Raw genomic sequence first — 27,894 nt, 5'->3', positions numbered from 1 at the left:
ACCTGACCGGGCCGATGCCCACCCCCACTCGTGGCGACAATCTCCTGTCATCACCGATCTCGAAATCGATGAGGTTTTTTTTACTTAGGGTTTCGATCATCCCTATGAATTTCTCCCCTTTTTTCTCGTTTTCAATTCAATTTTCCGACGGATTTGTCGTGGTTCCGACCAAGGGTTCGATTAATAAAAGAGAAAAAAACGAAAACGAAGCGTTTTAATGGAAGACAGATACGGCGAAGACCTGCTTTCCCACCACCATCCAATCGGAATCGTTGGCTTCTTCCCTTCTGTGTTAAACCCAATCAGAGAAAACCCTAGAATCGATTCTTCCGATCTTCGGATATATGGGGGATGTGATCTCATTGATTCTGATTGTTCTGGTGTCCGTTTTGGTTCCGGCGATTGGTTCGGCGTCGGATAGCTTGCTCTCGCCCAAGGGGGTGAATTATGAAGGTACCCAAATCGAAACCCAGGTTTTTGTTTTCTAAAAAATGGCATTTTTTTTTTGTTAATTCCGGATTTTGTATCAGAATCGGTAGAATTGATGGCATTGGATTTTCTGTTCTTGATAACAATTTTTTGGGAATTGGTGGGATGTGGGTTGTGGAATTTAGCCATCGATCGATGAGGAGAAATACCAACAGAACTTTTTTGTTTGGTATCGTGGCTTATTCCACTTGTTGTTGAGCTGAAGACCATCGTTGGAGTGTTGGGATAAGCTGAGAAATTGCATTGTGGAGCACAAGGATTGATTTCCCGATTTATACGACCTTTGTAGGAAAGTGGGTTCACTCATATACTCCCCTATGGATTAATGGGAGGTTGGTAATTTGTTATTTGATAGTTTTTTATTAGTGATAATTTCCCAGTTTATCTCACCTTTCTGGAAAACTGGGTAATTAGTGGTAATTGGAGGTTTATTATTATTATTATTATTATTATTATTATTATTATTATTAGTAGTAGTAGTAGTAGTAGTAGTAGTAGTAGTAGTAGTAGTACTACTATTACTACTACTGCTACTACTGCTATTATTGGTTGTGGCGGTAAACTTGTGGGGAAAATGGTTCTGTTTTGATATTCGCAGCATACTGATTCACGTATCATTATGGTGACACTGCTGAAGGAATGTGGTGTTGCTTTATTATTTGCAGTGGCTGCTTTGATGGCTATGAAGAAGGACCTGGTTGATAAATTGCATGTGTTGGATGGATGGGATATTAATTCAGTTGACCCTTGCACTTGGAGTTTGATTGGATGTGACTCAACCGGCTTTGTGATTGCATTGTAGGCTTATGTTGTTCTCTTTGACATTTTTTTTTTCTTTTGATCTTGTCTTCTGCATCTTGAGGATACCTTTTCGGCCTTCTGATTATTTTGTATTTTTTGGGTGCATTATTAATTGTGCTTGGTGCGTGTAAATTGGGTTGTGCATGGTGGGTGGGTGGTATATCCTTTGCTAGATGTGATCATCAAGAGAATAAAGTTTGTTTACATAAGTTTTTTATGTTATTGGCAGAGAAATGCCTAGCCAGGGTTTGTCTGGAGTTCTCTCTCGTAGCATTGGGAATTTGAGTAATCTGCAGACAATGTGAGTTCCTAAATGATCTTTCCGTTGAATAATAACTTCCATTTGATGTTGCACATGGTCTTGACCTAATTTTCTAGGACATGCTCTTTATTAGGATTTAGGCTATTGAGTAATTGTGAAGTCTGCCATTGTGGGCGATATGAATGACTGAACACTAGGTCCCATAAATAGTGATATAGCTAAACTAGCCAAAAGCTAGGTGCCAAAATACGACAAGTTTATGCTGATGTTGTTTCATTGTACTTGTTGTTTTCTATCATCATCATAATTATCATTATTTCAACATTTTCCATAAAACAAACATAAAAAATGAAATAACATTGATCATAAAACAAACATAAAAACAGAAGTGATACAAGTAATAATGGTGATTATGATGCTGCTGCTATTATTTTAGGGCATCAAATGAAGCATATCAATATAAATGAGGCATTTTGAAGTTCATCTATTTGATTTATTTCTTTTTTCTAAGAATGCAGCCTATAAAAAAAATCCCTACTGTGTTGCTTTCTATGTTGTACTTTTAGGTTTCTTTTTTTTCTCACTGATGATATTATTATTTTTTAATTAGTGTGCCTTCTATGACATATATGATGTTGTCTTGCACCTTTTGAGGAATTTTGGGTACTTATTCTAAATTCTATTGATGTCGTTGTCATTATTATCAATTGTTATTTTTATTTTTAATTCATATTTGGTCATTATTACAGTTTTCCACTATTGACTTGTAGCCATAGTCACCAATATTTTGAAAATATCGTGATATTATCGACATTTTCAGCTAGGCCGATAATATCGGCAAAATATCGTGATATTTTCAAAATATTGCCAAAATGAAAATATTGCAATATTATCACAATATTTTGTGTTTTTTATAAAAAATCTAAGTTCAAGGCTCTCCAGGCCTGTGATGATTCATTTAGACCATTGATGCATCGTATAAAAAAATCATAACAATTTGCAATGTATGCAATGATACCAACATGATTTTCAAAGGCACATTCATTCATACCAATTTAACAATGTGCATGAATTACCACAATCATATGCACGTGTTCACCATCCATGTGTAAGTGCTTTCATGAAATCACTTAACACACATGCATTCATCCAAAATTCATAAGTACATGAGAACATTTATGCATGACTGTACATGCCAAACACACATCGATTTCATGTGTGCACATGTACTGGAAACCAATTCATAAATGCATGATAATCAAACATGACCCATAAATGTAGGCACATGAAACTTTTCATTCATAACATATGTTAACATCCGCACACGTGAACATAACTCGAACCTAGGAATTTAATTTCAGGGTTGCACACATTCATATCATGCATGCACCTGTACCAAAACAACTTTGCAATAACATATTAACAGACATCAAATATCTCATATGTTACCAATTCTACAGCACAAACACCGATGCCCCAGTTCATTCACTCCATTCTTGGTTCTATTTCATTATAATATGCAGGTTCCAGTTAACATGATTGAGCAGTGTACATATCCACCCAAACGGGTAGTGACGTATTACAAAAAACGAACTCTACAGCCCTACTAGAGCCTGCTAATCTCGAACCCAATATGTGCATGAGATAAGTCTTCACATGTTCAACAACCAAGTACAGGAATATCAGAATAATAAAAAGAATACAATACAAACTACCATAGATGTACGTTATATTGGAAATACAATTTATGTAACATATGTTTCGAAATATCAACAGTAAACGGTTGCAGTTGAAACAGGTTACAGTTGAATAATAAAGCTTTATATTCGGCCAACCTAAATACTTAAAATTTTTGAATGTCTTCAATGTGTAGTATGTATGGTTTCATATCATGTTAGGACAACAAAAACAACCAAACAATGTACATCATTATGAACGATCTATCTTATGCTGCCATTACATATACCTGTTTATAATCATAAGGGAGAAATCGATTTACACAACATGAATGGGTTATTAATCATGAAATCAAACTCCAAAATTAACTCGTGAATGACACTTGGATCTATAATAATTCAAACTCGTTGAAGCAAACATATACAATTGCAATTAGGCAGTCGTTGGTTTCTGTCACTCAAGTCTACACTTGCAGCTAACTGGTGTAAACCTGAAGCCACCAATTTTCATCATTGAACTGACCCAAAAACAAGTAACAATAATGATTTTGATCACTAAATTTTCACATAATCATATTATCCATGAAACATAGATGGTAATGCTGTTATTGATCTAAAAATAATATTAATTAATGCATACTCAGAAACTACTTTTGCTTATTGAATGTACACACAGATTAATAACCATTGTAACACACAAATTCTGAATTTAAAATAGAATGGAACCTGCGATACATTTAACTCAACATCGATTTAACGTACTTTTTAATCTAGCATCTTATTAACTTAAACAGGTTGTTTAATTTAGAGGGCACGCAGTGCAGTTCCCAACAACCTGATTTGTGGTTCAAGTTCATCTCAAGATGCTGACTCTCATCATCATGATGAACAACAAGATACCATCTCAAGACACAAATGAAATTATTATGTAAGACCAGAAATTATAGATAAAGCATGTCACGATAACAAATTCAAAATATATGACTCTTAAATTGTGGAAGCACCCACCCAACGCTTGGGCAGGACACTTTCCGAATCGGCTACCAGTCTAAAAATCTAAAATCTCAGAATGTAAGATCAGCAGTGCCATACCCGGTTTGAGCCTATACCATAGTTTTTATTCAACTAGTAAGGTTTATGATTCAGAACAGTATCCAGACATCTGTTGACAGGGGGTTCCCTGCTGATCCTCATATCTTTAAAATGAACAACATCTAAAGTGCATTATGTAAATGTTTTAGATTTAAAGCATGCAGAATGTATACTTAAGATATTTCAGGAACATAGGCTTAAGAGTGTCACTCTGGTTCCCTAACTATCACCATTGCTCTCACGAACTGTAAATGCAATTAAGATTTATTTTGATACTACTCATAACTGGTTTAGTCCAACCCTAAACACCTTAATACAACTAAGAAAATCATAAACTTCATCAGACCCATGATATAAAATGACACTTCACGGTCCTGAAGTTATGGTGAACCAAGCTGTTGATATGAAACTTTATCATACATAAACAAAAATTTAACCCAACTGTTGCAACTTAGTATAAAACCCATGATCAAGACTACTGTATTCAAATGAAAACTGTAAAACAAAATACTATACATAAAATAACTTAATGTTCATGGGTTTAAATCTATCAACATTCATGTACACGAGAATCAAATTTGCTTTAAGAGAATTGTGCTTACCCCTAAAATCGACAGATCAAACACCAAATTAGGCTAATCAGGTGCTTCTATACTGATTTCCTAAATTAATACATGCCAAACCAAAATCTGTGTAGAGCACGCATGTAAAATCAAGAATTTGCATTTACACAAGTTAAACCCTTATTGTCGTCCGAGTTAGGGCTTCCCCTGTAACCCACCTCAACATGACCGAACACATTCAATACCTAACAAAAAAAATTACAGAGATCCTACCTGTTCCAGCAAGAGGAGGTTGTTGCAGCGAGAGAGGCTGAGGAGGGCCAACCACGATGGTCGACCACGGCGTCGAGGCTCCAGCGACTGCAGGCCATCGTTGATGGCTTGCGCAGAGGGAGACGAGAGAGAGAGGAAGAGATAGGGCGAGAGAAAGAGGGGAGCGGGAGGTGAAAAGGGCTCGGGACCCCCCTTTGTAGGAGGGGCGACCCCCAAAATGAAAGGAGGAGGTGGTTATCCCCCCGCCTTTCATCTTTGGCAGTTGCGCCCAAAACCCCCATGTTAACTTTCACGATTTGGCGTGTTAGGGTTCTGAACCCTAACACGCCACTTTATCAGGCAACCTCTTATCAAATTTGTTTTTGTTTTTTATTTTTATTTTTTAACGACTCTTAACAAGGGGCGCGACCCCGGATCCGGACCCGAGACACGGGATCCAGCTGTTGGTTTGGACCTGCGCCACCTTTGCGATGCGGGTCTGCAGGTTGGATCCAAATATATTTTATTGTTATATTATTTATTATTTCATTTTATTATATATATATATATGATATTATATATATGTATATATGGACCCTAATTGATATGGATCCTAGATCCAATCTATTTATAAATCTCTACAAGAGATCCGAATCTAAGGATCCAAGGTTTTCTTTATACTGTGAATTGGAACTATGGATCCAAATTAAGGTTCATGGATCCAAAAGACTATCGTGGATTGTAACAAATTATTATAGATCCAAACATTAAAAATTTTAATTGGATCCATACTATATTAAATTCTCCGATGTCCAGGATCCAAACGAAGTAATGTGGATCCAAACATCGCCTAGGCTATTACTGATCTTAATAAAGTGTTATAGATCCAATATACGAATACAAATAACACATACAATAATAAAAATATCCTTTTACCAGTTTAAGGACATAGATTTCAAGTTTATTTATTTGATAAAAATCACGAGTATTACATATTGTGCTTCATCTATAAATGGTAATGATACCCATCACCACAATTCTCAATCCAAGCTCTAAGCCATCATCCTTGCACATTGCATCATTCTCTGTTTTCTCGAGATTTTATGCATCCCTGAAGAGTGCAGTTCCATCCAAAATCAGCGGTTACAACACCCTTTTTTCATGAAACTACCATAGAGGAGTACAGCTAATTGCTCGAGTCATGTGTCACCCACAAAAATTTAGCTCAATCCAAGCTAATTCATGCTCACATAGTGATCCACAACTTTGTGCATGATTCATTTCTTTCATCCAAGCTCATCTTTGTTTACTCTGTTTGTGGGAACCCCACAGTGGCAAGGTTGGTTTTTGATAGGCTCCTCAAACCAACAGTTTTCTCATGCAATTCCATGATAAGAGGGTATGTGATTAATGGTCTAAATCAGGAAGCCTTGGATTTCATTCACCAGAGAAAAGCAGGATTTGAGCCAGATTCTTACACTTATTCATGCATTCTCAAGTCCTGTGCTTCATTGCCAGACCATGAACATGGGAAGAACATACATCAGCTCGCTAAAGAGAGTGGGCTTGATGCTGATTTATGTCTGTAATGCACTTATTTCCATGTATTCGAAATTTCGATGCTTATCAGAAGCAGTCCAAGTATTTAGTAAAATGCCACAAAGAGATCTGGTTTCTTGGAACTCAATAATTGCGTGCTATGTACAGAATGATTTAGGTGAAGAAGCAATGGAAGCTCTGAAGGAAATGTTGGAGGGTTTCAGGCCGGATCAGGTGACTGTAATCAGCATTCTGCCTGTCTGCTCTTATGCTGCTGGTAGACGGTTACACAGTTATGTTGTTACCAATGGTTTTGGATCCACTGTAGTTATTGTCAATTCTCTGATTTCTATGTATGGGAAGTGTGGAAAAGTTGATGAAGCACGACGTGTATTCGATAATTTGAAAGCCTCAGAATTCTTCATGATATGGAAATTGCAGGAATGTGTGTAGACGAAATCACATATAGTGGAATTATCTCTGCCTTTTCTCAGAATGATCAGCCTCATGATGCTTTGACAATCTTCTTTCAGATGCTCAGCACAGGTCTCAAGCCTGATCCTGTAGCTATTGCCAGCATACTTCCAGCTTTATCAGATATGCAGAGTCTTGACTGCTGCAAAGAAATTCATGGGTATTCTTACAGAAACGGGCTAGAATTAGATATGAGAGTTAGGAATGCTCTAGTCTCTGTTTATAGCCAATGTGGATCAATAAAGAGTGCAGAAAAAGTTTTTGCCAAAATAATAAAAAAAGATGTGATCTCTTGGAGTTCTATGATCGTGGGATATTCACAGAATGGCTGCTTCAGTGAAGCCATTAGAGTTTTCAGAAAGATGTGCCAGAGTGATATAAGGCCAAATCCAATTACAATTACCAGTATCTTATCTGCATGCACAGGAGTCGCTAGCCTGACACGTGGAAAAGAAGTGCATTCATGGATGCTGAAACTCGGGTTTCATGATCGTACCTTCATGGGAAGCACACTCGTTGACATGTATGCAAAATGTGGAAGAACGTAGATTCACGAATGGTGTTCAATGCAATGCCTGAAAAAAATCTGGCGTCATGGAATGTTATGATTGCTGGATACGTGGTTCATGGGCAAGGCGATAATGCTCTAAAACTGTTCAAGATGGTTGAGCATCCTGCTGAAATCACCTTTCTTGCTGCACTGTCTGCTTGCAGCCATGGAGGACTAGTAAAAGAAGGCATTCAGATTTTTAATAGAATGCAGATCTTAAAAGTAAGACCCAAACAAGACCACTGTGCATGTATGGTGGATATACTCGGGTGTGCTGGCCATCTGGATCAAGCATTAGTTTTGATCAAGGATAGGTCGGCGGAAGCTGATGTTAATGTTTGGGCGGCTCTGCTTGGGGCATGCAGAATCTACCATAATTTAGAGCTTGGAATTTACTCAGGAGCGCAGATGCTTGAATCAGGATGCAACAATCCAGGGCTCCATGTCTTATCAAATATTTTTGCAGATTTTGAGAGATGGGAAGATGTGGAAACCTTAAGGAAATCGATGAAGGAGAAGGGAGTGAGAATAAAAGTTGGCTGTAGCTGGATAGAAGTGAACAACGGAGTACACACCTTTGCTGCAAGAGACAGGGCACACCCTGAGTGGGAGCATGTTCATCAAATGTTGAGGGATCTGAACAACCAGATTAGGGATATCACGTTGTCGTTTTACCCATGGTGAAGGCTTCACCATACTTCACCTTTTGCAGCAAATGGTCAGGTAACAAATGACAATCCCAGGAGTGCTTTTCCTTCCGAGGTTCAAGTGTGCATGTGATTCATCACTTCTAATGAAAATCAAGTTAAAAAATGTGGCAGGGCCTGATTCTGGTAACAGTGCAGATGGTTTCATTTTTAAAGGGAGCTCCTCACAGTAAACCCAATTTTGAAAAAAGCACAAAAGTACCACTGCATACATGACATACACATGGACATATCTAGTGACACAAAAAACACTTTTGCCAACCAAACTTTATATTCTGAGGAGCTGTTCAGATACAGAATGTCTTTACAAAAATGAAGGGAATCGTAACAAAATTTCTCTTCAAGAATACAACAGGTAGAATGGTAGTTTCTCTCTCAACATCATGTCCTGATCCTCAGAGGAACACAGAGGCTGGAAACAACACAATCATCAGATCCACTTATTCAGGAACTCAACTTAAAAGAAATATCCAAATCCTCATGGATTTTATTTTTTATCATAAAGACAAAGTAGGTGGGATTTTCTTCTAAGCAGACTTTGTAACTTCATGTATTGCATTTGCTAGGTAGCTGACATTTCCTGTGGTGACACCTGCCATACTGTAAAAGCCAAAGGAAATTCAGACTCAGGCGAAAGCAATAGAAAACAAAGAGCACTAATTTAAGTCAAGTGTGAAAGACAAGACGGAAAAGATCACCTTATGCGACCATTACGAGTCATATAAATATGGAACTTGTTTGTCAAACAATCAACCTGTTCTGGTGCCATTCCACTGTAGCAGAACATACCAATCTGTTTTGAAACAAGATAGATCAGCAAAACCTTTATAGGTCAACATTCTAAGTAGCTTATGACAGAGTCAAGGGTGCTTCTAGTTCAGATGTGCATAAGCATATTTTCATCCTGCAGCTTATTTCCTGAGTTTTTGTTGTACTTTTAACATTATTTATATGCAAACAAGTATTGTTGTCCTTTTCAAGCCATGCAAGGAGATGAACTTTTAATTTTTAACTGAGCTACTATTCTGTGTTCTGTATGTAGACACAGAGTACCTAAGTAGGCATGCACATGTGCTTTTATGAATGACTGCTTTTATGAATCTGAGGTGTGTCTGATATAAATCCTGCTTGCCCTTCGTTGCTTTTTTTTTTTGCATACTGTTTTCATTATTTAAAAGGAGCACCTTGTATAAGGATGATAAGAATCTTCTCACTTCAGGGAGATATGTGATGCTGGGGCATCATTCATCCCACAAGCCACAATGTATGAATACATGCAAGATGCAGTGCATTAACCACACGAAGAAAGGTAAAGAGTGCATACGCATGCATGTTTAAACATGAGGCTATGCACAGACCATATATTATAATATTAACAAAGCATCATGGAGAACCTGATTGGTGATGTGCTCCCATGACAGAGGAGAACCAAGTTTCTCAAGATTATCACGAAGGGAAGTTCGCATTCCAATGATCCGATCAGCCATACCCTAAAATATGAGAAACAGAAAACACTCAACATTTGACAGCAGAAAATCAATCTTATAACACAGCAAACTCTTATTCTTTTACCTTCACTTCCTTCAACCAAAGGTTTTTCAAGTCTGGGTCACCAAGTATGGTAGAAACCAGAAGTGCACCATGAACTGGTGGATTACTGTACATAGGCCTCGCAATTTGTTGTAATTGACTCTTTACGACTACTGCTTGCTTTTCATCTTCACAAAGAACACTGCATCCAGCAAAGAAACTTCTGATTAGGCATGACATACTGGTCAGTCATCAAGTTCGTTCTTTTGGATCTTATGAATTTTGTTTCCACTTTTTTATACATCCATTCCAATTTATTCATATTATCTGTTATTATAAGTAGTAGTTCAATAAACAGCATATCAGGTTTTTAACTAGCAGAATTGTTAAACTAAATCGCCCAACATTCAACTTTTATAGTCCCTAATTGTTTATATCCTAGTTCATTGAATCAAATTAGTTATTTCTTCTAAAGAGACCCTAAGTACTAAGTTCTGAAAAGATTCTGATCCCTGTCAAAAATTTCCCTTATAATACATAGTATATGAATTCTACTTGAATTTCAGAAAACCAACTACCCGTAGGTAAAGCTGCAGATTTAAAGAAATATAACTTTATTAAAAGAAATAATATTTTATATGAAAAAGAAAAACTCTTATATACATAGAAGAGCTGGTTATTGTATGTAGTTTCCAAACAAAAGATCAAGCATCAATTCTTCTTTTTAAGCTCACCAAAATAAGCATTTCTTAATTAACTGAGCAAGCTGGGGCTTGACTCATACATCAACTATCCAATGTTGACACCAAATGCCCATGTCCCTAACAGATATGCTATCTGATGTAGCAAAAAGGGCATGTGAACAGGGATCATAAATAGAAAGAAGTGGATTTTTTTCAAATTAAACAAAAGAAACTAAACATAGGAACCATAATCTATTGAAACAATCCAACAAATGAATTAGTTTGGAGACAGAGGGTTTTAAACTTCAAATACCTAAGACACCCAACCCGTTGTCCATAAAGCCCCATGTTTTTAGCATATGACTGGGCACACCCAATTAGATGACCATCCTCCAAAAATATTCGAATTGCTCTTGCATCTCTCTCAGGATCACCACTTGCAAATCCTTGGTAAGCCATGTCAAAGAAGGCAAAATGATTCTTTGCCTAAAAGCAGAAAAAGCAGATTATATACTGGGACCAAATATTCAGTTGTTTCTTTTAATATTTAAAAACATGCTCAAAGGATGAAGGAACGAACCTTGAATTGATATGAGATCTCTTTCCACTGCTCCTCAGAAGGATCTACACCAGTCGGATTATGAGCACAAGCATGAAGTAGGAAGAAAGATTCATTGGGAGCATTCTAACCACAAATTCAAAACAACAGTGGAAAAATAATATTTAGCACACTGTCATTCAGTAGGAGAATGGTGAATCCAATACCATTAAAATGATTGATCATTGTGTTTGAATATACACACAGATAAAATCAATTTGAACATGTTCTGTGTACCTTCACATCATCCATTAGTGCTGCAAAGTCTAAGCCCCTTGTCTCTGGATGGTAGTAATGAAAAGTTCTCTGCGGAACTTGGGCATCTCTCCAGATGTTATGATGGCTAATTAACCAACAGATTAGCAAATTAAAAAATAACAAAGAAATTCAAAAGAAAAAAAGAAAAAGGTAAACATATGCAGTGCTAATATGAAAGTGGCTCTCTTAACCATGATGTAGAAGTCATTTGTATACGTCTAATTTGATGATAAAAGAAAGCAAATTAGGTTGTAACTCTCAAAACCGATAAGAAATCGAACACCACCATATAAACAGAGGATACACCTAGTAAATAATCATGTAATTTTTTCTCAGTACCCAAAACACAGAGCTACAATTTTGAATAAAAAATTGAGATACAGGGTTCACACTTCACATTAGAAGGATTCATGCAAAATAAAATACCCAAAATGCTTACTTTGCCCAGGTTGGAACAGGTATGTAAATCTGGGAATCTGGCTTGAAACGTTTCTGAAAATCTGCAAAGAGCCTGCATGCGCCAGTCCCAGAGAGTGCTTGCACTGCAGCAATCCTTTTGTCTTTGATGAACTCTGAATTCTCTCCATATGCCAGCTTCAATGTTTCCTCAATCATCTTCACACTTCCCCCCATGGGAAGATACTCCCTAGTGACAAACGAGAAAAAGTGTATTGAAGGGGAATGAAAGCAGGCAAAACACCTTAACAAAAACAGAAACAACTACATGACGTCAAATGAGTTTTTTGACATGAAATGATATCTTTTTTTATGTTTTCATCATCTCATTTAAGAGAGAGAGAGAGAGGGAGGTGGGGGTCGATTGGAGAGAGAAACCCTCTCATTTCACTTACAAATATTACAAAAATACCTTCACATATGAGCAATACAAAACTTTTTACATCAATTGTATCATATTAATATATTATGTTTTTATAAATGCATAATATAAAGTACAAAAAAGCTTGTTAAGTGAGATATATAAAATATGTAATATTAATACAAAACATTATATATATGTACTGTGTCGCCGTGTCATATCAGTGTCACGTACATGTACATGTATTTTTGTGAGAGATTATCAATGAAACTTGGAGAACTTGCACTTCATCTTCCATTCCAGTCAGAAGAAATGGTTCTCAGAACAACAAATGTTCACACTTTTACTCCATTTAAACTTTGTTCATGATTCGAATGTAGAAAACAGAAGCCAAACAGGATCTTGATATGTTTTACCATTTTAATTCAATTTTTATTTGTTTATTAAATTAAGTTATCTTAATTTTTCATAAAAGGTTGTTCTAGATGGAGGTCCAAAATTTTGGAATTCGAACCAAGTGATCATATTAAGCAATATTACTATAATTCAGTTTTCAAGGTTTTAAAACAAGTTTCTGAATTTATTTAAATAGATTAGGCAAGCAATTTTAACAATTTCCTTAGTTAAAGATACCTTAACCTATGAAACAAGAAATAACAAAAGGTAAAAAATCCAATGAGGAAACAGCTAAATTTTTTGAAGTTATCAAATAGTTAGCTGTCCTTTTTTAGCTGGAAACTATGTCACACAGGTACTCCACTTTGGCTCTCATTCTGTATTCACTTATACTCTAGTCATACAACAACAACAACTACGCCTTCATCCCAAAACAAGTGGGGTCGGCGATATGAACCAAAAAAGAAAATCATTCTGAGTCTTCCGCATGAATCCTTCTCCTCCAATCATTTTTATCCAATGTCATGTCCTCGGTGAGGTTCAAAGCAATCATATCCTTTCCTATCATCTCCATCCAAGTCTTCTTAGGCCTACCCCGACCTCTTTTAACTAATATATTTTCCCATTTCTCCATCCTTCTAACTGGAGCATCATTAGGCATTCGCCGAATATGTCCAAACATCGTAAACGATTCTCTCTCATCTTATTTTCAATGGATGCAACGCCTACCTTCCTACGTATCTCTTCGTTTTGAATCTTATCTTTTATTGTATTTCCACACATCCATCTAAGCATACGCATCTCAGCTACACTCATTTTTTGAATATGATGTCTCTTGGCAGCCCAACATTCCGTACCATATAGTAAAGCGGGCCTAATAGTTGTCCTATAAAACTTTTCCTTCAACCGCAATGGCATTCTACGATCGCACAACACTCCAGTTGCACTTTTTCATTTCATCCACCCAACTTTTATCCTATGATTTACATCTCCATCAATTTCTCCATACTTTTGAATGATAGATCTCAAATATTTGAAACAGTCATCCATCGGTGTCATCCATCGGTATTTCTTGCTCACCAAGCTTCACTACACTCCCATCACTACTTCGGTGCTTACTAAACCGACATTCCATATATTTTGTCTTACTCTTACTCAACTTAAAACCTCTTGCTTCCAATGTTTGTCTCCATAATTCTAACTTAGCATTAACCCTAGCTCTAGACTCATCAATCAAAACAATATTATCATCAGCAAACAACATACACCATGGTACATTTTCTTGAATTGATCTCGTAAGCTCATCCATCACTACAGCAAATAGGAAAGGGCTTAATGCATATCCTTGATGTAACCCAACCATTATAGGAAAATTGGTTGTCACCCCTCTACAAGTGCGGACATTGGTTATTACTCCTTCGTACATATCTTTAATTATATTAATGTACTTGAGAGAAACACCTTTCTTCATCATTGTCCACCAGAGAACATCCCTAGGTACTCTATCGTATGCCTTCTCCAAATCAATAAAAACCATATGCAAATCTTTGTTCCTCTCTCTATATCTCTCAATAAGTTGTCTAAGAAGATGTATAGCTTCCATAGTTGATCTTTCAAGCATAAAACCAAATTGATTCTTCGATATCATGACAACCTTCCTCAACCTATACTCAATCACCCTCTCCCAAAGTTTCATAGTATGACTCATGAGTTTTATACCACAATAGTTTGTACAATCTTGTATATCACCCTTATTCTTATATAGAGGCACCAAAGTATTTTTCCTCCACTTATTAGTCATCTTATTTGTCCGTCAAATCTTGTTAAAAAGATTTGTCAATCATTCTAAACCTTTCTCACCCAAGCATTTTCAAGCCTCGATAGGTATACCATCTGGGCCAACTACCCTTCTTGATTTTATTTTCTTCAAAGCCTCTGCAATTCCTTTCTTTTGAATCTTGCGTATGAAGTCACGATTCATCTCATGAAAAGGAATGGAGAAGTCTCCAAGATCCTGAGCATGACTTTCATTAAATAGCTTATCAAAATAATCTTTCCATCTCTCCTTAATCTCCCCATCTTTGACTAAAACCCTTTGTGTTTCATCTTTGATACATCTAATAATACCTAGATCCCTCGATTTCCTATCTCTCATCTTTGCAAGCCTATAAATATCCTTCTCGCCCTTTTTGGTATCCAACTTGTCATAAACCTCCTTATATACCTTATCCCTCGCGTTTCGAACTACTTTTTTAGCTTCCTTCTTTGCTATCATATACTTCTCCAAATTCTCATTATCACGACTCTTACTTAGATTTCTATAACACTCTCTTTTAACCTTAATAGCTAATTTGACATCCTCGTTCCATCATGATGTATCTTTACCTAGCGGTGCACCGCCTTTAAACTCACCCAATACCTCCTTAACCACCTTTCCCATGCCACCCGCTATCTTATTCCACATTGATTCTGAATCCTCCTCGAGATACCAATCAACTTCCTTAACTACCTGCTCTACAAACATTCCTTGTTTAGCTCCTTAATTCTAGGATCTATCCTATGTCTATCCCTTTTGCGGCATTTTCTAATTCTAAGATCTAAAATTAAGACTATGTTGTGTAGCTACACTTTCTCCCGATTTAACCTTACAATAGATGCAACAACCCCTATACTCTAGTCATATTGAAAAAATTATAAAATGAATGTATCCCTGTATCAGCAGCCATATCCATGTAACATAGGTAGGAAAGCACAACTTTCATAATTTAGAAATTAATATAAAAAAAGTTATTGGCAACATCAATGAAGGTAGGCATTAATTTTTTCCAACTTCATGACATAAATTATAAATAATTAAATATAAAGGAAATTTATTAAATAAACGAAATATGTGAAAATTTGTTGAAATGCAAAAATATTCTGGAAAAATCTGACAATAATTTGCTTTAACGATTTTGGTTTGTAAATATTTACGTTTAAGTTTTATTATAAAAAAATGAAGTAAATAATCTCACAAATCTAATGGATTGGAATTGTGTGAATTGAACACCCAAGCAACGAGGTTCAACCTCTAAAAGATAACTATACACAATACATATAGTAAAGTTATGTCATAAAATTGACAGTAACATTCTCAAACTATTTTAGACGTGAAATAAAACTATTTTAGACGTGAAATATTAAGATTTAGGATTTACTCAAAAAACAAAATGAAGTTGGAAGATTTTACAAATTTAACAAAAAAAATTTTACCTTGATCCAATGTTTGAGCAACAAGTTTTAGCTTCTAAGCATAGTCACCTATATTGTTCAAGGTATTATCTCGGCGAGGTATTTCTCATAGAGATTTTCAAGAGTTGAAAAACCTCAGGAGTTTAAAATTTTAAAAAAATATCAATAATAACCAAAAAGATAAGAAAATAATAAGTTTGGAATTATTTTAATTCCAAAAATATAAAGAAGCAAGTTTTAAAGGTTTTAAATATATAAAAGAAACAAAAAAATAGGAAATGGAAACTCAAAATATAAAAAAGAGTTTTTCTCAAAAATGTCATGATATTATCATGATAATATCATGATATCACGATATTCCCTTTAATATCGGCTACCTTAAAATATCAGTATTTCTCACGATATTTTCAAAATATTGTTGATATTGGTGATAGTGCTTCTAAGGTATGTTGTGCCTATTAACCTAAGGCTATGAGCGGTGGCAGAGCTAGGAATCTAAACTAGGGTGGGCACAAATGCATAATGAAAAGGGAAAATAAAAACACAAGTATTGACCTCATTTAAAAACCCAAAATAAAACACCTAAATGTTAATTTAAAAAAAAAAACTGCAAAAAAGCCTAAAACTTAATTAAATATTCATGCTACTTAAAAAAGCTAAATAAAAACCTAAATCTTAACCCCTAAATCTTGACAAACATCATTCATATATATAATAATTAAATTAATACTAATATTCTAAGTTTATAACTAAAATCAAGCATGTGGAATCAAGTTTAATGTTGATCGAAATGTAAAAACACAAGAATGTCTAAATGCTAACTGAAAAAAAATGCATAAAAAACCCTAAAACCTAATGAAATATTCATGGTTATAAAAATTAAATCAAAAAGCTAAATCCTAAACAAACATCATTCACACACATATATATATATATATATATGCTAATTGAAAAAAAAAATCCCTAAATTCTAAGTTTCTAACTAAAATCAAGCATGTAGAGTTATCCATTATATTTAATGTTGATTAAAAATAAAAACACAAAAACTAATGTTGCATTCATCTCATTTGCAAAAACAAAATAAAAAAACTCAATTGCTAATTGGAAAGAAAAAAACCCTAAAATCCTAAACCCTAAAAAAAAAGCACAAGAAGAAGAAGATGGAGTGCCCACCACTTCATGACCGTTGGAGAGCCCGCTGGACATCGGACTCAGACGACACGATTGGGGCTTGGGATATATATATATATAGATATATATATATAGAGAGAGAGAGAGAACACATTACAGATGTTGCGCCTGTAATAACTGGGAAATCTAGAGGTTCTGGGCCTAAGATCCATTACCCAGATCCAAAAGAAATAGATAAGTAAGATATTAAAAAATATATATATAGTTACTAAATAAATAAAAAAGGTGGATTTTGGGTCAAATCCACAGTTGGACCCAAATGGATCCAACTGTGGATCCGACAGTTCACTGCCAACCCGGATCCATGTTAGGATGGATCCAACACTATAAAGCCAACTCGGATCCACGTTAGAGTGGATTCGGTATCGCAGGTCACGGGGTTCGGACCCGGACCCGGCCCTCTATTAATAAAGCGTCGATTATAAGAATCGTGCCTAGGGCACGATTCTTGCTAAAGAAAATCAAGAAGGGGAGAGGAGGGGGTTACAGAAGGTAACTGACCCCGTCGTTCTCGGAGAGATAAGGGGGGGTTCGCTCGATAAAAAGGAGATTAGAGAGGGTCTCGCCCTCTTCACTCTGCTCATCGCCTCTCAGATCGTCGTCATCTTCTTTTGGCCACGGTTTTAGGGAGAGTCTGTCACTTTACCTAGGGTGGTGTATTTGACACAGCTGTTGTTTTGGTATACCAAGGAAGTGACACTTGTGGGTGTGGGGTGTCTCTTATATCCCCGACATTAGATGTGGAAGTCTAATATTTCGATGGATGGTGTTGTTTCCTGATATCGGTTGAGGGCTAAGTTTAAAACTCAGTAATAAAATATAAATTATGTGTTAAGTTACCCTGAGAACCTAACTTGACCTCAGGGATTTTACCTGTTTGGTATATCCGCGGGCAACGGTAATTAAAAAGAGGAACTTAAATTGTATGCATTAAATAGGGCATGCATATGGAAAAAGAAACTTTAATGAAAGATAATAAAATATTAATGCATTGCACATAAATCATGCATATTCATGCTATGCATTAGAACATGCATATGTCATCTGATCCCTTAATTGTTATATGTTTGGTGGATGCGTGATGTTAACTTCTAATGCATGTTAAATGCTCTGTTCTACTTGAATTGTAATTCATGATATTGATTAATGTTCTTTTATGCCTAATAGATGCACTATACTATATGAATGCATACCTGAATTATGTAATTGTCATAATTGCATTCCTCTGAATCATTACATGAATTCATATCTATGGTTATGAGATATTTAAATGCCGCTAACGATGTTACATGCCAGTTAGCTTCTGATACATTATTGACTGTCATAACGTAGACTTATTTTTGTATATGCTGAAAATCACACTCGGCACCCGCACCACACACTTGACACGTGATATACCTGTAAGAAAAATTACAGTAATTCCTACTTAGACAATGGTAGTCTAATTCCTATAAATTTATCATTTTTAAGGTGAAGAGTAGAGTTTATGAGTAACTACAGGATGAGGCATCAGATCGAGATTTTGAAATGCAATTAACGTTTTGACTTGCTCCCCCTGTAATATTCTGGAATGCTTAACCTTATAGTATGACTTGTTTCTGCTGTATTGAAGAAAAAAAAATCTCAAATTTTGGGTTAAGATTTCGGGGCGTTACAACGCCTGCGCCGGATATAGTCGTCGAGCGGAGAAGATACTCGTTGGATTGTGAGAGAGAGAGAGAGGGGGCGGGGGGCACTTTCGTGACACTTGGTGGGTGAGGCCCGAATGGTGCCCACCCTAACCCAGGCCACTCTTTAGAGTTTCGGGTCAGGGTGGGCACTACCCACCTTGATCCAATAGCCCCATAAGGGGTTTTTCCAGGTCAGGGTGGGCACGTGCCCACCTTGGGCCCCATGTGGCTCCGCCACTTGCTATGAGTTCTGATTTAGCTTTTCAGTATCAAATTTGACCTTTTCTAGATCTTGCATGTGATTTGTGGTGAAACCAATATACAAGAATAAGGAAAAAGAAAAACAGAGCACATGGAGGACAATCAACTAACTCGACCACAATTCAATTATACACGACTTTTAACATTTTTAACATTCACTTAAGGTTTGTGGTAAATCCTACCTGGCTCGAGGAAGAAGATTCAAAACCTTTAAGGCACTTTTCCTTTTTTCATATCTTTACATACTCACCTTTTTTCACTGAAGCATTTATATTTTGTACCATCTTAGGAGTCGTATCTTAAGCATCAATCTCTAAACACTCATAGACGAACAGATCATAGCCATTGGTTTTGAAATCTTATAATTTGATTAATTAATCGACATAAAATATGAAAGAATTACATGATGCCACCAGTGGTGGAGCCAAGATTCTAAACTAGGGTGGGCACAAATGCAAAGTAAAAAAGAAAAATTAATTACTAATAAATTATACTAATTCATGACATTTAAAATAAATAAATCAAAATTCTAATCCTACAAGCTTTATAGATTATGCATTTATGCTAACTCATAAAAAAACCTAATATTCTAACCAAAATCAAATTAAGCAATATTCATGGATTCATGCCTAATGGTAATTAGAAAAAACACAAAAAAAACTAAAACCATAACTAAACATTTATGTCATTCTAAAAAACAAATCAAAATCCTAATTCCTACAAACATCATAGATTATGCATTTATGTTAATTGATAAAAAAAACCTACTATTTTAACCAAAACCAAATCACGCAATATTCATGGATTCATGCCTAATGCTAATTTAAAAAACACAAAAAAAAACTCTAAAACCATAATTAAACATTTATGTTATTCTAGAAAAATAAATCAAAACCTATGTCACATGGGTGCGGGTGCGGGTGCGGGTGCGGGTGCGGGCGCGGGTGCGGGGATTTGGTACTTCCAAAAAACCCGGGTGCGGGGGTGCGGCAGGGGCAAAATTGTAATATATATATATATAAAAAGGGGGTCGGGGAATAAGGGTTTTTTTTATTTTGCAGCTGTCAGCTGCTGACAGATGCAGCTGCTGACAGCAACTGTCAGCACAGCTGCTGACAGACTGTCAGTAGCTGATTCAGCATAATTTTTTGAAAAAAAAAAATCGAGAAGCCCATTTGGGCAAATTTTTTTTTTTTTTTAAAATGGACCTTAATGATCCTGGGTGTGGTCAACGCACCCAGGATCGGGTTGACCGCACCCGGTGCGGCACCCACGTCGAGTAGCGTCGACGCGGGTGCGGCACCCTCCTAGCCGAATCCCTGTGACATAGATCAAAACCCTAATTCCTATAAACATCATAATTATGCATTTATGCTAATTAATAAAAAATCTCCTAATATTCTAATTGACATAAATTCACGTAGTATTCATAGATTCATGCTTAATGGTAATTAGAAAAAAAAACACAAAACCCCTAAATCCATAAACTAAACATTTATGTCATTCTAAAAAACCAAATCAAAATGCTAATAACTACAAACATCATAAATTATGCATGCATGCTAATTGATAGGAAAACGCTAATATTCTAACCAAAATCAAATCAAGCAATATTCATGGTTCATGCCTAATGGTAATTTAAAAAAACACAAGAAAACCTTAAAACCATAACCAAATATTATGTCATTCTAAAAAAGCAAATCAAAACCCCAATGCCAACAAACATAACAATTATGCATTTATATTAATTAATAAAAAAACCTAATATTCTAAATGAAATCAAATCACACAATATTCATCAATGCATGCTTAATGGTAATTAAAAAACACAAAAAAAAAAAAACCTAGAACCATAAACTAACCATTTATGTTATTATAAAAACACCAAATCAAAACCCTAAATCCTAACAAACATTATTCATAAATACAATAATTTTAAAAAATAAAACTTCAAATTAAATATGTATGCCATTTGACAAACCAAAATAAAAAATTTAAATTCTAACAAAAATCAAAGATTTAGGGGTTTGATAACCAAAATTAAGCATTTATTAATGGAATAGCACAAAAAGACCTTAAAACCCTAATTACATACATATTTATGTCATTTGGAAAAACTCAATACCCAAAGTCCTAAAAAAATCATAGATTTAAGCTAATTGAAAAAAAAATATCCTGACATCAAAACCCTATCAAGCCTTTTGAAAGAAAAAAGTTTGGAAAGGAGACTCAACGTCTCAGCCACTAGGGCTAGGGTCGTATGCCATAAAGGCCACCGGATGGCGAACGACCGAACCGAACCCAGCAAAGTTGAGAGAAAGAGAAAGAACCTCAAGAGGGTGTCTGCATTGCTGCTGGTGTCGCCAGACGAAGGATGGCCCGCCGAAGTGTTAGAAAAAACATCCAACGTCAAGGAGAATCAGGGGGTGGAGAGAGAGAGAGATAGTTGAGGTCGGGGATGTGGAGGGGAGAGGCGTGGGTCGGGTCTAGGTGTGCCCACCCTGACCCGACCTTATATAGAGTTAGGGTGGGCACTAGCTAGCGACCCAGATGGGTCAGGGTGGGAACGTGCCCACCCTAGCCCCAATGTGGCTCCGCCCCTAGATGCCACATTCACAAAAGCTACATATATAACAACATCATAAGCTAGTAAAAAGGTAGCATGGATAGAAAAGTTTTTAACAAAATATGGTATTTATTATCTTTCTCGATCTCCTATTCTACAATTTTGTGATAATTTATGAGGCTCCAAGGTTTTATAGCAAAAAAAAAATACATTATGACATTGTTTATTTTTTATTTTCTATTTTTTCAAAAGATACAATTTCTCCTTTTCACATGTTGTTCTTCTCAATCTTCCAATTGAAAAAGATCATGCATTCGAATCCTGCCCATTTTAATAATGGAAGCAAAATTAGCAAAACCATTGCAAGTTGTTTTTTCTTCCTACGTGTGAGAAGATGCAAAGATTAAAATTTTTAGTGAGACCCAAAACCAATTTGTTGTATGGAATCAATTTTTTGTCTAATTTGTCATTCTCTAGTAATTTGTTTGATCACCAATATTGAATTTTTCACAATGTGTACCCTTTTGACATCAAGTCTCATCAAAGTCTTTAACCCTTGAATAAAAGCTTCATACTCTACAATTTTGTCAGTACATGAGAAATTAATCGCTAAAGCATAAGGGTGTTTTTCTCCTTGTGGAGTGATGATTAGGAATCCAATTCTAGATGCATTGACATTTAGGTACTCAGCAAAGTATAGTTCATAAATATCTTCAGAACCTTCTTATTCTATTATCAATATATTTTCATTAAGAAAATCATCATTAACTCCTATCTTGTCCTCTACGGGTAGATCTGCTAGGTGGTTTGCTATGCTTGCCCCTTGATGAATTTGTGGAAGGCATATTTTAGATCGGATCCCATAAGCAAAACTTGCTACCTTGCAATCCTGCCAGTTAATGAAAGTTTCTCAAAAAAGGTGCTTGATCAGATCAAACTTCGATATCACCCTTATCTCACATGCTAGCATATAATATCTCAGCTTCTACTAAAGCTAGACATATTTTCTCCATTCTATTGTACCTTTTCTTGTAATCTGCAAAAGGTTTACACATGTAATACATTATATGCATGTCTCTCATCTTTTCATACTAGGCAAGCAAACAACCTATAGTTACATCATTAACTAGTGGATATTTATCATCCTTCTCAACCTCATGTTCCATTGTTTTGCAATAATCAATCATTGATGCAGCATCCAAAATTTTATAGCAAAGCCAAGCACATTATAACAAAATATCATTTTATATAACATATTGATGAAGGTAAGATAGTTGTTGCATGATAACCATTACAGGATCATAGAATTGCTTTGCATTTTAAGCTATTAATTGATCAAAATCATAAGATTTCAGAGTCAATGGCTATGATCTTTTAGTCTACGAGTATTTAAAAATGAACTGTTAAAATCTGACTCATATGATAGTATGAAGTATAAATACCCTATTCTACTCTTTTCAGATCTCTCATGAGGTGAGTTCATGTGAAAAAAATGAAGAAAAAAGGTGTACTGTATATGTTGTGAATTTTCAACCATAAACCTTAGGTGGACGTCAAAACTCGTGTTTGGTTGAACTATGGCTGAGTTAGTTGATCGACGTCCATCTACCTAGTTGATTGACATCCATCTACCATGTGTCTCTTTTTTCCTACTTTTGTGCTTCTATTTGGTTTCCACCACAAATTATAAGCAAAATACAAATTCAGATATGGTATGCCAAAAAGCTAAATTGATACTTATAGTCTCAGGTTAGCACACACAACATACTTTAAGAGCTCGAATCTTGCTGCTCAAACATCAGATAAGAGGCAAAATTTATTTCATTGGACTCATAAAATCTTAAATCTTTATTTTGTCTTATATTAGTAATTCCTAAATCATAATATATCGTGCCCAAAGTATTTTTGACAAAATTATTGTCAATTTTACAATAGAACTTTACCCAGTATATTGTGCATAGTTATCTTTCATAGGCCAAATGTCGCTGCTCTGACATCTGATGACACAAATCTTGATTTGTTAGATTTGTAAGATTATCTACCCTGTCTTTTATGATAAAAACTTAAATCAGTATTTATGAACCAAAATCATTAAAAAAAATTGCCTCTAACTTTTTTGTAAACAGTGCATATGAGAATCTTAATATAGTATTGATGACTTAGCGATAGTGGAGTTGTGACAGTTGCTATTATCGCTTTTATTAAACTTTAATGCTTAGTAATTGTTGAGTTAAGCTAACTGCAATTCATGCAAAAATAAGTTCATAATCGAGCCTGCAATTCAGGTGAACCATAATGGTGACTTGTGAACACGGGTTTTGGCCTTATATGTAAATAGATGTCTGGTGTAGTAATGGTTTAATGCTGGCACATGAGTTGTCAAGCCAGGGAATTGAGGGTTCTGCATTGGCTCCTTGAGCTTATAAAGCTAATACACAAGTAAAATTAAATATTATAATTTTTATATGACTGGTTTAAAGGTACTGGGGCATTTGTGTCTGTCTGGTTTAAAGGTACCGAAGCACTCTGGGTGGGATTTGCGCAATTAAATGGATAAATTGGTAACATACCTATCTAAGGTAGGAATATTTGGGAATATAGTATTACTGTAGTATGATTCGTTATTTTTGTGAACACATGTGGCTTTTGAGCTACTAACTTCAGATCATGTAGAAGCCCTGAGAAGTCAGGTAAAAAAAACAAAAATTTATAAGACGGCAACCCACTCAGACTCGAGCTTACCTTGGAGAAGGTAGGTGGTACACAACTCCGAGGACACGTGCTTTTTAGCTTCAAGCGGCAATGGCTCGTTGGTCCCTAGTCCTCAGAGTTAGGAGACCCGGACTACCAAATTATCCTAGGTGATAGGTCCAAGTTCTTCTGCAGAAGTTAAAGATGCATCCTGTTTTGTTTGGCCTTCGGGAGGTTCTCTCGGTTATTAAACCGCTCCCTTACAATTTCAGTTTCAGTTAGACATTCGGGTTAATAAAACATCAAGCATAATAAACCCTCGAATATTCTCTTCTGTTACGGTTGTCTTGGCATGTGAGTACTCGTGAGAAACTTAAATTAAATATTGTATGTTCTTTGTTCATGAAAATTTTATGAGATTCTGTGCTTGAAGTTGTTATCATTTATTTATGTCTATTCATGTATCAGAAATGAGTTATGCTATTAAATGATCGTGTGATATTCATTTAATTATTCCATGTTATGTCATAGCTTTAATTTTCATTGAATATCCAATAGCATTGCACATTCTTGTTACACTGTACACCTGCATAATCATAGTAATCCTACTACTCGGACTGGTTGTAGTCTTATCCAATTACTTTACCATTTTCAGGTGAAAAATAGAGGAACCAGAGCGGTTGCGGGATGATGTATGGGCCATGATGCTTGAATTTTTTATGTTCCCGGGACAATTAGAAATAGATTAGTTATTTTCATTACTGCTTTTGTAATGTTGTGAACATTTGGTTTACTATTAAGTTTCATTGAAAATGGAATGAATTGTATTGCTTTGATTTCCCTGTGACGTACTCAAGATGCTTAACTTGGAATGGATTGAATAGTTCTTCTATTTAAAAAAAATCCTCAAAATTTGGATTAAATTTCGGGTCTTTACAATCATAGTAACATGGTCAAATGGCAGCAAGAAGCCCTGATAGGTTCCACCATTGGTAGACTATAGGATGACATCCAAATTAAGGTACAAGCTACAGGACCTCAGAGCCTTTTTGAGTGCTTCAACTCAGCTCTGGTTATTGAAGAGAAGCAGAGCATGATGGGTCAAGCCATTGAATATGATGAAGACTGATGGATAAAACCTATCAAATTCAAGTGCCAACTGTATTAGGAAATCTATAAATTACAGCCCACTCCAAAAACAAAGAGTCAACCAATTCTTCAACGCCTTCGGAGTGTTAGCACATGTCCAGTGAAGAGTCAGTGTAATGTCAATTCGGGTTTATGAATCCTACTTTATGTTTTGATATTAGTTGATTTGGATATTAAGTCTCATTGATCCATTTGGATTTTGGATTTGGGGTTTGGGTCTAGATAAGAGTCCATTATGGTAATTAGGGTTAAACATTTTCCTAATGGTTTTATATTTAGATGAAAGTCATTCCATTATGAAGATTAGGATTAAGAGCTTCTAATTAGGGTTTGAGGTCAATAAATTACTTTGTAGTGATGCACTGGATCTAGGGATGTAAATTTTATTGTGGCTGGAGATTTCACAAGTTCAGGAGGTGCCCTCCCCCTCAAAGCGAAGGTGTGTGTGTGTGGTGTGTGTAACGGTGCATCTCTCTCTCTCTCTCTCTCTCTCTCTCTCTCTCTCTCTCTCTCTCTCTCTCTCTCTCTCTCTCTCGTGGTTAACGAACATCCTGGTATCTCCCACTAAGATCTGCTTGGTCAAGAAAACTCAAGGCAATCATGTCCAGCAAGTATGCCCAGCTCTTGGTAATGTACAGCCAAGGTCTTTGGCCGATTCCTTGGGACAGAGTTGAGGCTCGAGATAGGCTTGAACCTCGCTTGGTCCAGTTTCTAGCAAAAATTTCACAGGCTGCTAGACCAGAACTGACTTGAATGCAAAACTATTTTGAGCATTGATGCAGTTAGGCAACTTGGGTTGCAAGCTATCACAGACAACTATCATGTTGGTCAAGCTAGGAGACTAGGACTCTACGAGGTCTGAAACTTGGGCCTGCAACATTATTGAGCCAATGATATTTGTTCACAGATTTCACATGCACACAAAATGTTCATTACACAAACTCATATCGAGTTCCAAACAGATGACATGTAAGTTTGCAATTACATAAAACCATAGATGATCAACTTCACATGAACTAAAGAAAAAAGGAAAAACAAAAAAACTAATTGCCCTTCTTTGTTTCTCAATATGAATGTTTGTGTGATTCTTAGCCCACAAATCAATATCTGAGAGCCAATAAATCAAGATTGGAACAAATCGTGAAATACACAAGCAAATTATGAATCGACCAAATAAATGCATACGAACACCCCGATATGCGCATCCTACGTATCACTACAAAAACCCACCACTACTCTTGAATAGTAACCAAAATCATGAGAAAGAAAACCATCCAGAAGAAAAGGAGAAAAGCTACATGCACGCACAGAGACAGCCCTAACAGGACACCAGATCGACCAAATATGTGTGTCAGATCATCTCCACAAGCATGTGATGAACACAAATTCAGTAATGATGATTGTTTCCCTACAAACCCCACCAAGACTTCTCCAACAAAATTCTTTCCTAACCACAATCACATAAAACAAAAACCGCATCACTGCATCCAGAAGAAAAAGAACACAAACTCCAAATCTTGAACCCATTCATCGGAATGATCAAACAAGCATCCACATAGACACCACCCAAAAAAACATGAAAAAAAAACACAACAGAATCAAACTTCCACAGAAAAGATTTCTACCGAAAAACTCCAATCAAATAAACAGGCCCAAACGGATCAAAACCAAAAAGGACAAAAAAAACACAAAAGAAGAAAAATAGAATCCACATACATATTCTGCTTCTCAGCGATCCTCCTCTCCGCTTCGCGAACGCATTCAAGAACCACGGGCTTCCCGTTATCATCGCGATAAGCTCCCTAATCAACAACCCCGTTCCACCATCAAAGAAATTCCTCATAAATCACATTAAAAAAAAAACCACATAACAGAAACACCCATCAAAGAAAACCGAAACCCAACTACGAAAAACCGACACAAACTCCAAGATCATCCTCCCAAGCAACAGAAAACAGAAGGAAAACCAAAACCCAACAACGTTATAAAGGGAGAGAAAAAAGGAAAACCCAATTCGTCCATGGTGGAGCATAGGGGAAGGAATGAAGGAAGACTCACGACTCCGACGTTCACTTTGCTGGGATTGGGGTCGGCGAGGAATGCTTCTGTGACGCCGAGAATGGGGTCCTTGGCCGCTGGCTCAACGTGCTGCCAACAAGACGACATGAACCGGACTCGAGATTGGGACCTCCCGATGACACTCCCCCTAAAGATCGCCATTCTCGTAGCCATATCGGAGCTTCCTCTTCTTCTTCTTCTTCCCTCTCTGTGGGCAGGGGAGCTTTGTTACTGTTATAAATAAACAACTACCGAAAAGGAAAGGTATGTCATGTCATTACAAGAGAGTGGCAGTCTTGTGGTTTTTAATATGACAACGGTGTTTCCCTCTCCTTTCAAAATAGGCAGCTCCAACGTAAAAAACAAAACAAAAAAAAAACTTAATATTTA

At 36.1% G+C, this 27,894-nt stretch overlaps 2 protein-coding genes across 2 annotated transcripts; one reads left to right on the top strand and one right to left on the bottom strand.

Annotated features, from left to right (window-relative positions):
* Positions 1-106: 106 nt before the first annotated feature.
* On the top strand, positions 107-25,153 carry LOC149819796 (protein CLAVATA3 INSENSITIVE RECEPTOR KINASE 4-like). The gene is made up of 4 exons (XM_089982361.1): positions 107-453; positions 1,155-1,287; positions 1,520-1,591; positions 24,953-25,153. Exons 1-4 carry the CDS (start codon positions 345-347, stop codon positions 24,954-24,956), a joined length of 318 nt encoding a protein of 105 aa, XP_089838487.1. The 5' UTR covers positions 107-344; the 3' UTR covers positions 24,957-25,153.
* Positions 8,658-27,894, bottom strand: LOC149819795 (aspartate aminotransferase, mitochondrial-like). Its single transcript, XM_089982360.1, has 10 exons — positions 27,505-27,894; positions 27,163-27,248; positions 11,914-12,120; positions 11,454-11,559; positions 11,199-11,303; positions 10,932-11,104; positions 9,978-10,137; positions 9,800-9,895; positions 9,104-9,198; positions 8,658-9,005 (listed from the first exon to the last, which is right to left on the bottom strand). The coding sequence occupies exons 1-10, from the start codon at positions 27,676-27,678 to the stop codon at positions 8,933-8,935; spliced, it is 1,275 nt and encodes a 424-aa protein (XP_089838486.1). The 5' UTR covers positions 27,679-27,894; the 3' UTR covers positions 8,658-8,932.

The sequence above is a fragment of the Nuphar pumila genome, chromosome 12 (assembly GCF_984573655.1).
Source record: "Nuphar pumila chromosome 12, dmNupPumi1.hap1.1, whole genome shotgun sequence".
NCBI lineage: Eukaryota > Viridiplantae > Streptophyta > Magnoliopsida > Nymphaeales > Nymphaeaceae > Nuphar > Nuphar pumila.
This window is presented reverse-complemented; position numbering and strand designations above follow the sequence as displayed.

Bases quoted from the DNA above. Each gene is read 5' to 3' on its own strand.
- LOC149819796 (XM_089982361.1), top strand. From the start codon at position 345: ATGGGGGATGTGATCTCATTGATTCTGATTGTTCTGGTGTCCGTTTTG. The intron at 454-1,154 runs GTACCCAAATCG...TATTATTTGCAG, and splicing joins CAAGGGGGTGAATTATGAAG to TGGCTGCTTTGATGGCTATG. The intron at 1,288-1,519 runs GTAGGCTTATGT...TGTTATTGGCAG, and splicing joins ACCGGCTTTGTGATTGCATT to AGAAATGCCTAGCCAGGGTT.
- LOC149819795 (XM_089982360.1), bottom strand. From the start codon at position 27,678: ATGGCTACGAGAATGGCGATCTTTAGGGGGAGTGTCATCGGGAGGTCC. The intron at 27,249-27,504 runs GTGAGTCTTCCT...GTTGTTGATTAG, and splicing joins GCAAAGTGAACGTCGGAGTC to GGAGCTTATCGCGATGATAA. The intron at 11,304-11,453 runs GTACACAGAACA...ATTTGTGGTTAG, and splicing joins CACTAATGGATGATGTGAAG to AATGCTCCCAATGAATCTTT.